We start from the raw sequence: 12,401 nt of genomic DNA on the forward strand, positions 1-12,401 counted from the left end.
GGTGACAAACAGCCAAGGGGGTATAGAGAAAAAATGAATTCACAGAAATAGACTGAAGCAGTCTTTGTGAAACATGTTTAGCTCATAATAGACCTATTAGGGATTATTATAGCACCTCTCATTCTCACACATGGTGAATTTCTCTGTGCTTCAGTAGAGGCAACCAAATTGTTAGGGACTCATTTTTGCCTTTGTAGCTCCATGTTCTTCATTCTGCATAAAATTCCATAGGTCATGCCACATAAACCTATGTATCTAGAAGGCAGGGGGCTTTGTGAAGCAGACAGAGCTGTGGGAATTTTGGAATGCTGAATTAAATTCAGGCTTTGTCATGTACCATCCAGGTCACCTGGAGAGAATGGTCTGGCCCCTCTGGGTGTGGGTCTGGAGAGCAGAGAGAACTGCTCTGGCTTATTGTACAAGGCTACTGTACACACTGCAGAATGGTTAGCCACATCACAGTTAAGACATACATATTCTTCTCTGTAATGCAAATGTGCAAATATGAAAGGACTGAACACAAGTGTTTGTTCTTTTCAGTGATCTTTCATGTGTACTTTTTTTTGTTTAAGACAGTCTCGCTCTGTAGTCAGACTGCAGTGCAGTGGCACGGTCTCAGCTCACTCCAACTTGTGACTCCCTGGTTCAAGCGATTGTCCTGCCTCAGCCTCCTGAGTAGCTGGGATTATAGGCACGAGCCACCATGCCCAGCTAACTTTTTGTCTTTGTAGTAGAGAAGGGGTTTGATCAGGGTGGCCAGGATTATCTTGATCTCCAGACCTTGTGATCCACCTACCTCAGCCTCCCAAAGTGCTTGGATTACAGGTGTGAGCCACTGTGCCCGGCCTTATGTATAATCTTAAGCTATCATTTTTGTCATTTGTTTTGGTTCAGCAAAATTGAATAAGTATTGTAAATCATACCAGAATACTTGCTCCATGGCGACTCCTGGATAATTTCCATATTTGTATTTCAATGTAAAGTAATTAATAAATCATCAAATGTGACTTTGGGGCATACCTTCTTCTGGCATAGTCCACCTGCTATTTTTCTCTGTGGCTACAAACTGGTGTCCTCAGTCTATTACAAAAAATTGGTGAGTGCAATTTATCTAAGTTTTTATAAAAAGATGTTCAATTAATATATTACTTCATTAATTCTCCCCTTTCACCCCCACCTCCTACCTCTTTGAATAATCACCAAGTTACATTTTCACCAGGAAGAATGACAGGACTCTGGTGTACTCAAATGTATCAGAGTTCTATAACTGAGGAACATAAAATTATACTAACAAAATATGATCAAGCTTGCTTTTTATTTTCTGTTGCAAAAATAATAGCAGCAACATTGCTGAATGAAGGAAGCCAGATGCCTATGAGATTCTCACCGTTTTACAATCATTTGGATCGTCAAAATTCCAGGAGGTTCAAATTACCAGCTTTGTTTCTGTGACAAGCTAGAATGCTGATGCCAAATGTTACCTTGTGAAAGGTTAATCATCTTTTGCTATTGCACAGGTATATTATGCCAGAGAAGGAAAAGAACACTTTGTCTTTTCATGTCTATGTTCTTTCATATCATAAAATGTATTCTGATCACATTTAATCCTTCTGTCTCCGGTATAGGGTTCACCTAGTTTTAAGAGTCTTCTTTAAGACCATGAAGCTTTCTTAAATCAGAGGGGAAGCTATTTTAATAGAAACTGAGGTGTGCATGAAACTGTGAGAAAAGTCTAGCAACGATACTGAAATGATTTTGTGAGGTTGGGGAGTAGCTAGGTAATTTAATGAAAAACATAATTTAGAGAGTGTTGCCCTAATGTCATAAAATATTTAGATTCCCAGGATCATTTCGAAATCTTTAGTAGCATGGAGCTTGGGAGACAAGAAATCAGAGTTCTAAGAAGCCCTACCTTGGAGTTTCTAGTGCATGCAACTCCATGGCGCCTCTGGTCACTGGGCTCCAGGGCACATGGGGCAGCCTAGCACTGGGCCTGAGCCTGCCTGGCCAGCAGGAGTGGGAGGAGTGAGGGGCACATGTCCCTTGACAGGAGCAGAGGACAAGGACAGGAAGGCATGTATTCAGATGGCATTCAGAGTCCATGAGAGGGCTGGCGCTGGTCTGCCCTCTCCCTGTGGGCCTCGGAGATTAGCCTCCCGCATGGTGCGGAGGAGATTTGGCTGCAGAACCTGGCCCAGCTAGAGATTCAAGATGGCCGCTTAGACACAACTCCAGCGCACAACACCCAGCAAGAGAAGCAGAAATCCAGAGATCTCCTAGCTCCAACCGAAGTACCAGGTGCATTTCAATGGGTCTGGTCTGATGGTCAGCAAAGCCCACTCAGGGCAGACCAAGGCGGGGAGGAGTGCTGCTTCACCCAGAAAGTGCATCTGACTGGTGAGTCGGAGGCTTCCCCTCTGGCACTCTGGTCCAGATACAGTGCTTCCCCCAAAGGCTCAGCAATACACAGCACAGGGGCTCTTTGCCAGTCAAGCGCCAGGATTTACAAGCACGGAGTTAAATAAGAGCCTATGAACTGAGCTATCGCCCCCTCACCCCTCCCGGAGAGAGGGGGAGCTATAAGCAGGAGCAGCTGGGCGGGCCCTACCCCATGACCGGAGAGAGAGGAAGCTGAAAGGGGAGTTGGCCGGGTGCGGCTGGGTGGGTCCCTACCCTCCCGCAAAACCCCAGAGGGCTGAAGCTCTGACTGTGGCGGGTTGCGCAGCCAGTGCCACAGTCTGAGATGAACCCTGAATGATCCAGCCCAGTGGAGGAAGGGTACAACCCACCACTAGAGGGGTGCGACTGGAGTAGTGTTTTAAGAAAAACACAGGAAGCCTATGTAGCAATGGGATGGCGTTCTTGACAACCCAGCAGAGCCTACAGGTCAGCGGAAGAGGTGGCCTAATCTCCCAGTATAAACAAAAAAGACACAGGAAGTTTCTCTAGCAACCTGAAGGAGTCTCTAGAAACCCAGTAGTGCCACCACAGGCAGACAAGCAACCTCATCAGGCAGCTCTGACACCACAGCCAGGTAAATCCACAAAGATGGGAAAAAAACCAGTGCAAAAAAGATGAAACCATCAAAGACCAGAACACCTCTTCAAGGGATCACAACTCCTCAACAACACAGGATCGCAACTTGACTGAGGAGTGCAATGAATTGACAAACAGGCTTCAGAAGGTGGATAACAAATTTTTCTGAGCTAAAGGAACACGATCTAACTCAATGCAAAGAAACCAAAAACCTTGAAAAAAAGTTAGATGAAACGCTAACTAGAACAACCAGCTTAGAGAAGAACATAAATGACTTGATGGAGTTGAAAACACAGCACAAGAACTATGTCAAGCAAACACAAGTTTTAGTAGCCGAATTGATCAAGCAGAAGAAAGGATATCAGAGATTGAAGATCATCAACTCAGTGAAATAAAAAGAGAAGGCAAGACAAGAGAAAAAAGTGAAAAGAAATGAACAAAGCCTCCAAGAAATATGGAATTATGTGAAAAGACCTAATCTACACTTGATTGGTATACCTGAATATGATGGGGAGAATGAATCCAAGCTGGAAAACATGCTCCAGGATATTATCCAGGAGAACTTCCCAAGCCTAGCAAGGCAGTCCAAATTTTAAATACAGGAAATACAGAGAACTCCACAAAGATATTCCTAGAAGAGCAACCCCGAGGCACATAATTGTTCAATTCACCAGGGTTGAAATGAAGGAAAAAATGCTAAGGGCAGCCAGAGAGAAAATTCAGGTTACACACAGAGGGAAGCCAATCAGGATCACAGCAGATCTCTCGGCAGAAACCCTAGAAGCCAGAAGAGAGTGTGGGCCAATATTCAACATCCTTAAAAAAATTTTCAACCCAGAATCTCATCTCCAGACAAACTAAGCTTCATAAGTGAAGGAGAAATAAAATCCTTTACAGACAAGTAATTATTGAGATTTTGTCACCATCAGACCTGCCCTACAAGAGCTCCTGAAGGAAACATTAAGCACAGAAAGGAACAAGTACCAGACACTGCAAAAGCAAACCAGTTGTCAAAAATGCAATGAAGAAAATGAGTCAACTAATGGGAAAGAAAACCAGCCAGTAACAAAATGGCAGAATCAAATTCACATATAACAATATTAACATTGAATGTAAATGGCCTAAATGCCCCAATCAAAAGACACAGACTGGCAAACTGGATAAAAAGTCAGAACCCATTGGTGTGCTGTATTTAGGAAACCCATCTCACATAAAGACACACACAGATTCAAATGGATGGAAGATTTACCAAGAAAATGGAGAACAAAAAAAAGCAGGGGTTGCAATCCTAGTCTGATAAAATGTACTTCAAACCAACAAAGATCAAAAGAGACAAAGAAGGACACTACATAATGGTAAAAGGATCAATCCAGCAGAAAGAGCTAACTATTCTAAATATATACGCCCCCAACACAGGAGCACCCAGATACATAAAGCAAGTTCTTAATGACCTAAAATGAGATTTAGACTCCCACACAATAATAGTGGGAGACTTCAACACTCCACTGTGAATATTAGATCAACGAGACAGAAAACTAACAAGGACTTGAATGCAGAGCCGGACCAAGCAGACCTAATAGACATACACAGAATGTTCTGCCCCACATCCACAGAATACACATTTTTCTTAGCACCACATTGCACTTACTCTAAAATTGACCACATCATTGGAAGCAAATCACTCCTCAGCAAATGCCAAAGAACAGCAATCATAATAGTCTATCAGACTACAGCACAATCAGACAGGAACTCAGGATCAAGAAACACTCAAATCCGCACAACCACTTGGAAACTGAACAACTTGCTTCTGAAAGTCGACTGGATAAACAATGAAATCAAGGCAGAAATTAAAATGTTCTTGAAAACCAACCAGAGTGAGGACAACTTACCAGAATCTCTGGACACATTTAAAGCAGTGAGGACAACTTACCAGAGTGAGGACAACCAGAGTGAGGACGACTTACCAGAATCTCTGGACACATTTAAAGCAGTGTCCAGAGGGACATTTATAGCAATAAATGCCCACCAGAGAAGAGAAGAAAGATCTAAAGTTGACATCCTATCATCAAAATTGAAAGAGCTAGAGAAGCAAGATCAAAAAAACTGAAAAGCTAGCAGAAGACAAGAAACGACTAGGATCACAGCAGAAATGCAGGAGATAGAGACACAAAAAAATCAATAAATCCAGGAGCTGTTTTTTTTTTTTTTTTTAAAGATCAACAAAATAGACTGCTAGCCAGATTGGTAAAAAAGAAAGGGAGAAGAATTAAATAGATGTAATAAAAAATTATAAAGGGGGTATTACCACTGATCCCACAGAAATACAAACTACCATCAGAGATTACTACAAACAGCTGTACTCACATAGACCACTAAACCAGGAAGAAATGGATAAATTCCTAGACACTTGTACTCTACCAAGACTAAACCAGGAGGAAGTTGAAACCCTGAAGTAGAGGCAGCAGTCAACAGCCTACCAACCAAAAAAAAAACTCCAGGTCCAGACGGGTTCATAGTCCAATTCTACCAGACGTACAAACAGGAGCTGGTTCCATTCCTTCTGAAACTGTATCAAACAATACAAAAGGAGAGAATCTTCCCTAACTCATTTTATGAGACCACATCATCTTGATACCAACACCAGGCAGAGACTCAACTAAAAAAGAAAACTTCAGGCCAATATTCATGATGGACACAGATGTAAAAATTTTCAATAAAATACTGGCAAATAGAGCACAACTACACATCAAAAAGCTTATCCATTATGACAAAGTAGGCTTCATCCAAGGGATGCAAGACTGGTTCAACATACACAAATCCATAAATGTAATCCATCACATAAATGGAACCAAAGACAAAAGCCACATGATTATCTCAATAGATTCAGAGAAGGCTTTGGATAAAATTCAACAGCCTTTCATGCTAAAAACTCTCAATAAACTAGGTATTGATAGAGCATAGCATAAAATGGTAAAAGCTATATATAACAAACCTACAGCCAATATACTGAAAGGGCAAAAGCTGGAAGAATTCAGGCACTAGACAACCATGCCCTCTCACCACTCCTATTCAACATAGTATTGGAAGTTCTAGCCAGAACAATCAGGCAAGAAAAGGAAATAAAGGGTATTCAATTAGAGACAGTTTGACTTCCTCCTTTCCTATTTGCAGATGACATGATTGTCTATCTAGAAGACCCCATCATCTCAGCCCAAGATCTTCTCAAACTGATAAGCAATTTCAGCCAAGTCTCAGAATACAAAATCAATGTGCAGAAATCACAAGCATTCCTATATACCAATAACAGCCAAATCAAGAGCAAACTCCCATTCGCAATTGCTACAAAGAGAATAAAATACCTAGGAACACAACTAAAAAAGGATGTAAGGGACCTCTTCAAGGAGAACTACAAACCACTGCTCGACAAAATGAGAGGACACCAACAAATGGAGAAACATTCCATGCTCATGTTTAGGAAGAATCAGTATCGTGAAAATGGCTATACTGTGCAAAGTAATCTATGGATTCAACCCTATGCCCATCAAGCTACCAATGACCTTCTTCACAGAACTGGAAAAAACCACTTTAAACTTTATATGGAATCACAAAAGATGCTGCATAGCCAAGATGATCCTAAGCAAAAAGAAAAAAGCCGGAAGCATCACACTGCTGGATTTCAAACTATGCTACAAGGCTACAGTAATCAAAACAGCATTGTACTGGTACCAAAACAGACATATATCAATGGAACAGAACAGAGACCCCAGAAGAAACACCACACATCTACAACCATCTGATCTTTGACGAACCCGGCAAAAACAAGCAATGGGGAAAGGACTCCATGTTTAATAAATGGTGTTGGGAAAACTGGTTAGCCATGTGCAGAAAGCAGAAACTGGACCCCTACCTGTCACCTTACACTAAAATTAACTCCAGATGGATCAAGCTTTAAACATAAAACCTGATACCATAAAAACACTGGAAGAAAACTTAGGCAAAACCATCCATGACATAGGCACAGGCAAGGACTTCATGAATAAAACACCATAAGCAATAGCAATAAAAGCCAAGATAGACAAATGGGATCTAATTAAACTCCAGAGCTTCTGTACAGCAAAAGAAACCATTAGAGTGGTTTCTTTTGCCCAACAGAATGGGCAAAAAGTTTTTGCAATCTACCCATCTGACAAAGGGCTGACATCCAGAATCTACAAAGAACTAAAACAGATATGCAAGAAAAAAAAAAAAAACCCATTTCAAAAGTGGGCAAAGGATATGAGCAGACACTTTTCAAAAAGAACACATAGATGAGGCCAACAAACATGAAAAAATGCCCATTGTCACTGGTCATTAGAGAAATGCAAATCAAAATCACACTGAGATATCATCTCATGTCAGTTAGAATGGCAATCATTAAAAAATCTGGAAACAACAGATGCTGGAGAGGATGTGGAAAAACAGGAACACTCTTACACAGTTGGTGGGAGTATAAATTAGTTCAACCATTGTGGAGACAGTGGCGATTTCTCAAGGATCTAGAAAAAAATTCCATTTGACCCAGCAATCCCATTACTGGGTATATATCCAAAGGGTTATAAATTGTTCTACTATAAAGACACATGCACACATATGTTCATTGCAGCCCTGTGTACAATAGCAAAGACCTAGAACCAACCCAAATGCCCATTAATGATAGACCAAAGAAAATGTGGCACATATACACTATGGAATATTATGCAGCCATAAAAAATGATGAGTTTGTGTCCTTTTGTAGGGACTTGGATGAATCTGGAAACCATCATTCTCAGCAAACTGACACAAGAACAGAAAGCCAAACATCGCATGTACTCACTCATAGGTGGGTGTTGAATAACGAGAACATGTGGACTCAGGGAGGGGAGCATCACACCCTGGGGGCTGTTGGGTGGGGTAGGAGAGACAGCGGGGGTGGGGAATGATAACATGGGGAGAAATGCCAGTATGCACCTAAAGTAAAATAAATAAAAATTTTCTTTCAAAAAAAAAGTCCTACTTTTATAGGAAAGTAAGATTTTGAGTAAAAACTAAATTTTGGCATGAAGTCTTACTGCTTCAGATCCTTGGTATGTGGCTGTAGCAAATGCATCATAATCACGTATCTTGTCAGGATTATTCAGTATTCTTTGAAAAGGGGATGTTTTAAAAACTTTTTTTTCTTCCCCTGTGTAGCATATGCCTGTAGTCCTAGTTACTTGGGAGGCTGAGGCAGGAGGATTAAGTGATCACTTTGAGACTAACCTGGTAAGATGGTGAGCTCTCATCTCAAACAAAAAAATCCACACACAAAAAAATACAAAATCTATTTTTAAGGCTTCCATTAATAGCTTTTTGGTTCATACATTAAGTGTTTTAAATGAGCAAATGAGTGCATAATCATCCCAGCCCTCTGAATTTCTCTGGATAAACTCCTTTAGTTTATCAGAAGATAATTAACTCCCAACCTGCTTGCCTCTGTCACAGGCCCAGACCCAAAGTCATATTGACTGGCTGTCACTTTGAGCAATTCACAGAATTTTGTCTGAGCCTCAGTTTCCTCACAGGCAAAAAAAAAGTAGACAGTCATACCTACATGCAAGGGGAATGAGAGTTGAAATTATATGTATGTTAAAGTACTTTGTAAACCCTTAGGTATTTTATTATTACTAGAAATGTAATTATTAAGGTTAACTTACCCTTTGGTGACATTCTTAAACAGATCATTGAAACTCTCAAATCTTGTAGGAAGCTTCATTGTTGCTCTTTTGATCTATATTGGAAAGATCTGGCCATGCCAAATGGGCTGTTTTACAAACCAAATGCTTTCCTCATCTTCCTTTCAGTTTAGGGGTCTGAAGCTAGCCATGTCTGAGAATCATCAGAATGTAGCAATGAATCATTTATAACTTCCCCTCAAAATAAAACACGAGATGCTTCTATATTAACAACCATATTCTCCTGTGCTTTTGCCATAATATTGTAGCTGGAAGACTGACACAGAGATGAAGTGTTCTCCTAGTGATTTCTCCTTACATCTCTTCTGGTGATTTGACATGTTTCTTTCTTCTTTTTAAAAAATCTTTTCTAGATCTCCCTTTGAGAAAGAATGCCGTCTTTTTTTTTTTTTTTTTTCTAGGTGTGAGGAGAGTCACAGAGCCTATCCAACCATTTTCATTGTTGCTTTGGCTGCCAGGAAACTCAGTTATGGTTTGGGCTCTCCTGAAGCAGTTGCCCTTGGTCTAGATTTTCCAATAATATTCTACTCCACTCAACTTCATTGATTGGTCCTTAAACTTGTATTTTTATCTTAATGGTACTTTAATTGTATTGCATTTGGTTGCTTATGGTAAGCATTGAATTTCTTTTGGAAGAAGATAGGATATCAATGGTAAACAGAAGAATGAATGCCTTTTATTATTGCCAAGAGACAGTGACATTCTTTGTGAGCATTTTTACTTCTTGAGGTCTCTCTGCAACTCTTTATTGTCTGTAAGGGGCGCCATTCACCCCACTGAGTATCTTAAGTACTTTTTAGAGAATGTGCATTGACCAGAAAAATAGAAATAACCAAGAGGTGCAATTTAAACAAAGCATTTCAACTTAGTTGTTAAACCAAAGTGCAAGGCACATACTGTACCTAGAGCCAAGGAAATTAAATCTTGCATGAGGCTGAAAATGTTAAACAAACAGATTCAAATCCCCTTAGTGAATATTCCTGGCCACTGTAGGAGAATAACCACAATAGTTTAGTACAGCTGTGTCCTGCTTTGGGCAAACCCAACATATGAAAAGCAAACTTACAGAACAGACAGATTGGGAGTGATTATTCACATCACAAAGGGATTAATGGAGGGTTCCTTCAAATAGCATCCATCTCTAGTTTATTAGAATTCCATCTACAGAGATTCAATTTACACAACTTTCAGAAACATGCTTGTTTCATGAAATGCAATATACCTTTGGAGCTGGAGCTGCCTAAAAGGCTTATTCTTTTCTATTCTCAGGGATCTGCACATTTTAGACTTTTGCCAGTGACGTGTCAAATGACAAGCTCCATTTTAGGATCAAGTCATTCAGGGTCAATATTTTGGTTCTGTCTAAAATTTAATGCTCTGTAAGAGATTTACTAATAGAAATTATTTTCAATCACCAGCCCTGTTAGAGCATGAAGGAGGAGAGAGAAAGGTCAGTAAGGCCCAAGCAGAGCCCTAAGAGCTGGTAGCTCTGAATGCTCAGAGCACTTTCCCAGCAATTATACAAAACCCCAACTCTCAGCACCATTTAGAAAATGATCTACTGACCCAAGGCAGGTTGCTTCCGGGGTCAGGAGAAATAAAGGCAGGACTTAGGTTTTCAAGTTTTTCTTCTTTCACCATAAATATCTGATTTGAATGCATCATTCTCTAAAACTGTGCATCTGAAGTACTTATTTTCTTTTAAACACATTGCTTTCCTTTCCAGATCTGAAATTATTCTGCATTGACTGAATAAGGACAGTGGGAGACTGCTTACAAAATAACCAACTTCTAAACTTTGACTTCCTGCTCACTCGACTATGGCCACCAAGTAATATCTGGCACTACCAGACGTGGGGAAATAAAAGCCTATGTGATCACTAAGAGAAGCCCACTGGCATTTAATGTTCTCTATTTCTCTCCTTCCTCATATGCCTTTAGGATTAAAGCCTGGGCCACCTAATCAACTTGGAGCTGACATATTAAACAGTCAAAGGACAAAAGCTGGAAAGGTCTACCATGTACCCCTCAAACCCGAACCTTGGGAAGATTTCTAGTCATTTCCATGTGAAAGGGTATTTTTCATTGGATGAACTCCAAATGTTTCTGAAGAGCATTTACGATGGGCTGAGATAGTAGCCTGGTGAGAATAGCATGAGATGAAATGCGTTACCTTCCTTCTCCTGCCTTCTTTCCTCCATACTAGAAGGCTGAATCTGGGCTACAGATGCCCAGAATGTGATTTTTAATAAAATGAGTTATAGTAGCAAGAAGGAGAGTGAGGGATAGTATGAAGATTAACAGCATGGAGTGAGAGAGACTAGACTGTGGGATTCAGGCCTCACCATGTATTAGATGTGCACCTTTGGGTAAGTAACTTAACCTCTCTGAACCACTGTCCTCTTCTTGATCAAATGGGGATAACATATAACAAACTTTTCACATTAGCTGTATAATAAAAATAAATGATGCACATAAAGCTATTATTCTGTTTCTTTGTTTTGTTTTACTTTTGAGATGGAGTCTTACTCTGTCACCCAGATTACTGTGCAGTAGTATGATCTGAGCTCACTACAACCTTCACCTCCCAAGTTCAAGAGATTCTCATGCCTCAGCCTCTCGAGTAGCTGGGATTATAAGTGCCCATCACCACACCTGGCTCATTTTTGTATTTTTAGTAGAGACAGCGTTTTGCCATGTTGGCCAGGCTGGTCTCAAACTCCTGACTTCATGTGATGCATCTGCCTCAGCTTCCCAAAGTGTTGGGATTACAGGTGTGAGCCACCGTGCCTGGTGCATTACCATTATTGTTGTTTTCATAAAGGCACCAGAATCTTTGAGCTGAATATAAATGTCAGACTTGCTCTAGAAGTAATCTGGCTGCTTTACGAGTGTTTCTGAGGCTAGAAAATAATTGAAAAATTGGGCTACTTAGGTCGATAGGACATATGAAATCTTCAACACACCATGCCTCCAATTTCCTCCCTAAGCAAGAACAGAAGTTGCCTTCGAAAGTCAGTGGGGATAGACCCATGTGGTAGAAAAGGATATGGCTAGTCCTTTTTAAGGACCACCCCTGTTGTGGAATTGATTAGGAGACACATCCTAATGAACTGTTGAGCGATTACAGCTCAAAGGAGGCCAGCCCTTGAACCCGCTCTCAAGAGAGATGCCCCATGTACCAAGAGCCAATTTTGAAGCTGACTGTTCAAAAGGAAATGGGATGTTGGCTTCTTTCCCAGTTCTGCCGCTGCTCCCCTTTGCCCAGAAAGAAGTCTGCTTCTGGTCTTCTGAACTTAAAAGACAAAATGATTTCAGCCGTTTCCCAATCCAAGAGCCAAAACACTAACATGAGAACTGACTGCAGGAAAAGATAACCCATTTTAATTACCTTCAGAATTATGCAGGGATTTGCTCTGGTGTACATTATAATCCCATTGCTTTGCAGTGTTCGAAGACGCAGAGCTAGTTTAAAATCTTCCTCTTTGCTATTTTCGGAAAGCCGATATTTGATGTAACTGTTTCCAGCAAAGCTGAGAGAAGTGTGCCCTGAGAAGACCATTATGAGAAGACACATATATTTTTAACATCCAGAAAGGAGCAGACACATGAAAT

At 40.6% G+C, this 12,401-nt stretch overlaps 1 protein-coding gene and 1 long non-coding RNA gene across 10 annotated transcripts in view; one reads left to right on the plus strand and one right to left on the minus strand.

Moving 5' to 3' along the window:
* The window catches only part of LOC118145760 (uncharacterized), a 29,223-nt gene extending 18,575 nt beyond the window's left edge, over window positions 1-10,648 (plus strand). The window contains exons 3-4 of the long non-coding RNA XR_008475106.2: window positions 7,811-7,894; window positions 10,513-10,648. This is a non-coding gene — a long non-coding RNA (uncharacterized LOC118145760). The remainder of the gene's footprint in view (window positions 1-7,810; window positions 7,895-10,512) is intronic.
* FAT3 (FAT atypical cadherin 3) overlaps window positions 1-12,401 on the minus strand; it is a 677,903-nt gene that overhangs the window by 28,159 nt on the left and 637,343 nt on the right. For all 9 annotated transcript variants that reach the window (XM_078339978.1, XM_035265268.3, XM_078339977.1 and 6 more), the window contains one exon: window positions 12,178-12,335. In XM_078339978.1, coding sequence (XP_078196104.1) covers window positions 12,178-12,335 — 158 coding nt within the window. The remainder of the gene's footprint in view (window positions 1-12,177; window positions 12,336-12,401) is intronic.

The sequence above is a fragment of the Callithrix jacchus genome, chromosome 10 (assembly GCF_049354715.1).
Source record: "Callithrix jacchus isolate 240 chromosome 10, calJac240_pri, whole genome shotgun sequence".
Classification (NCBI taxonomy): Eukaryota; Metazoa; Chordata; class Mammalia; order Primates; family Cebidae; genus Callithrix; species Callithrix jacchus.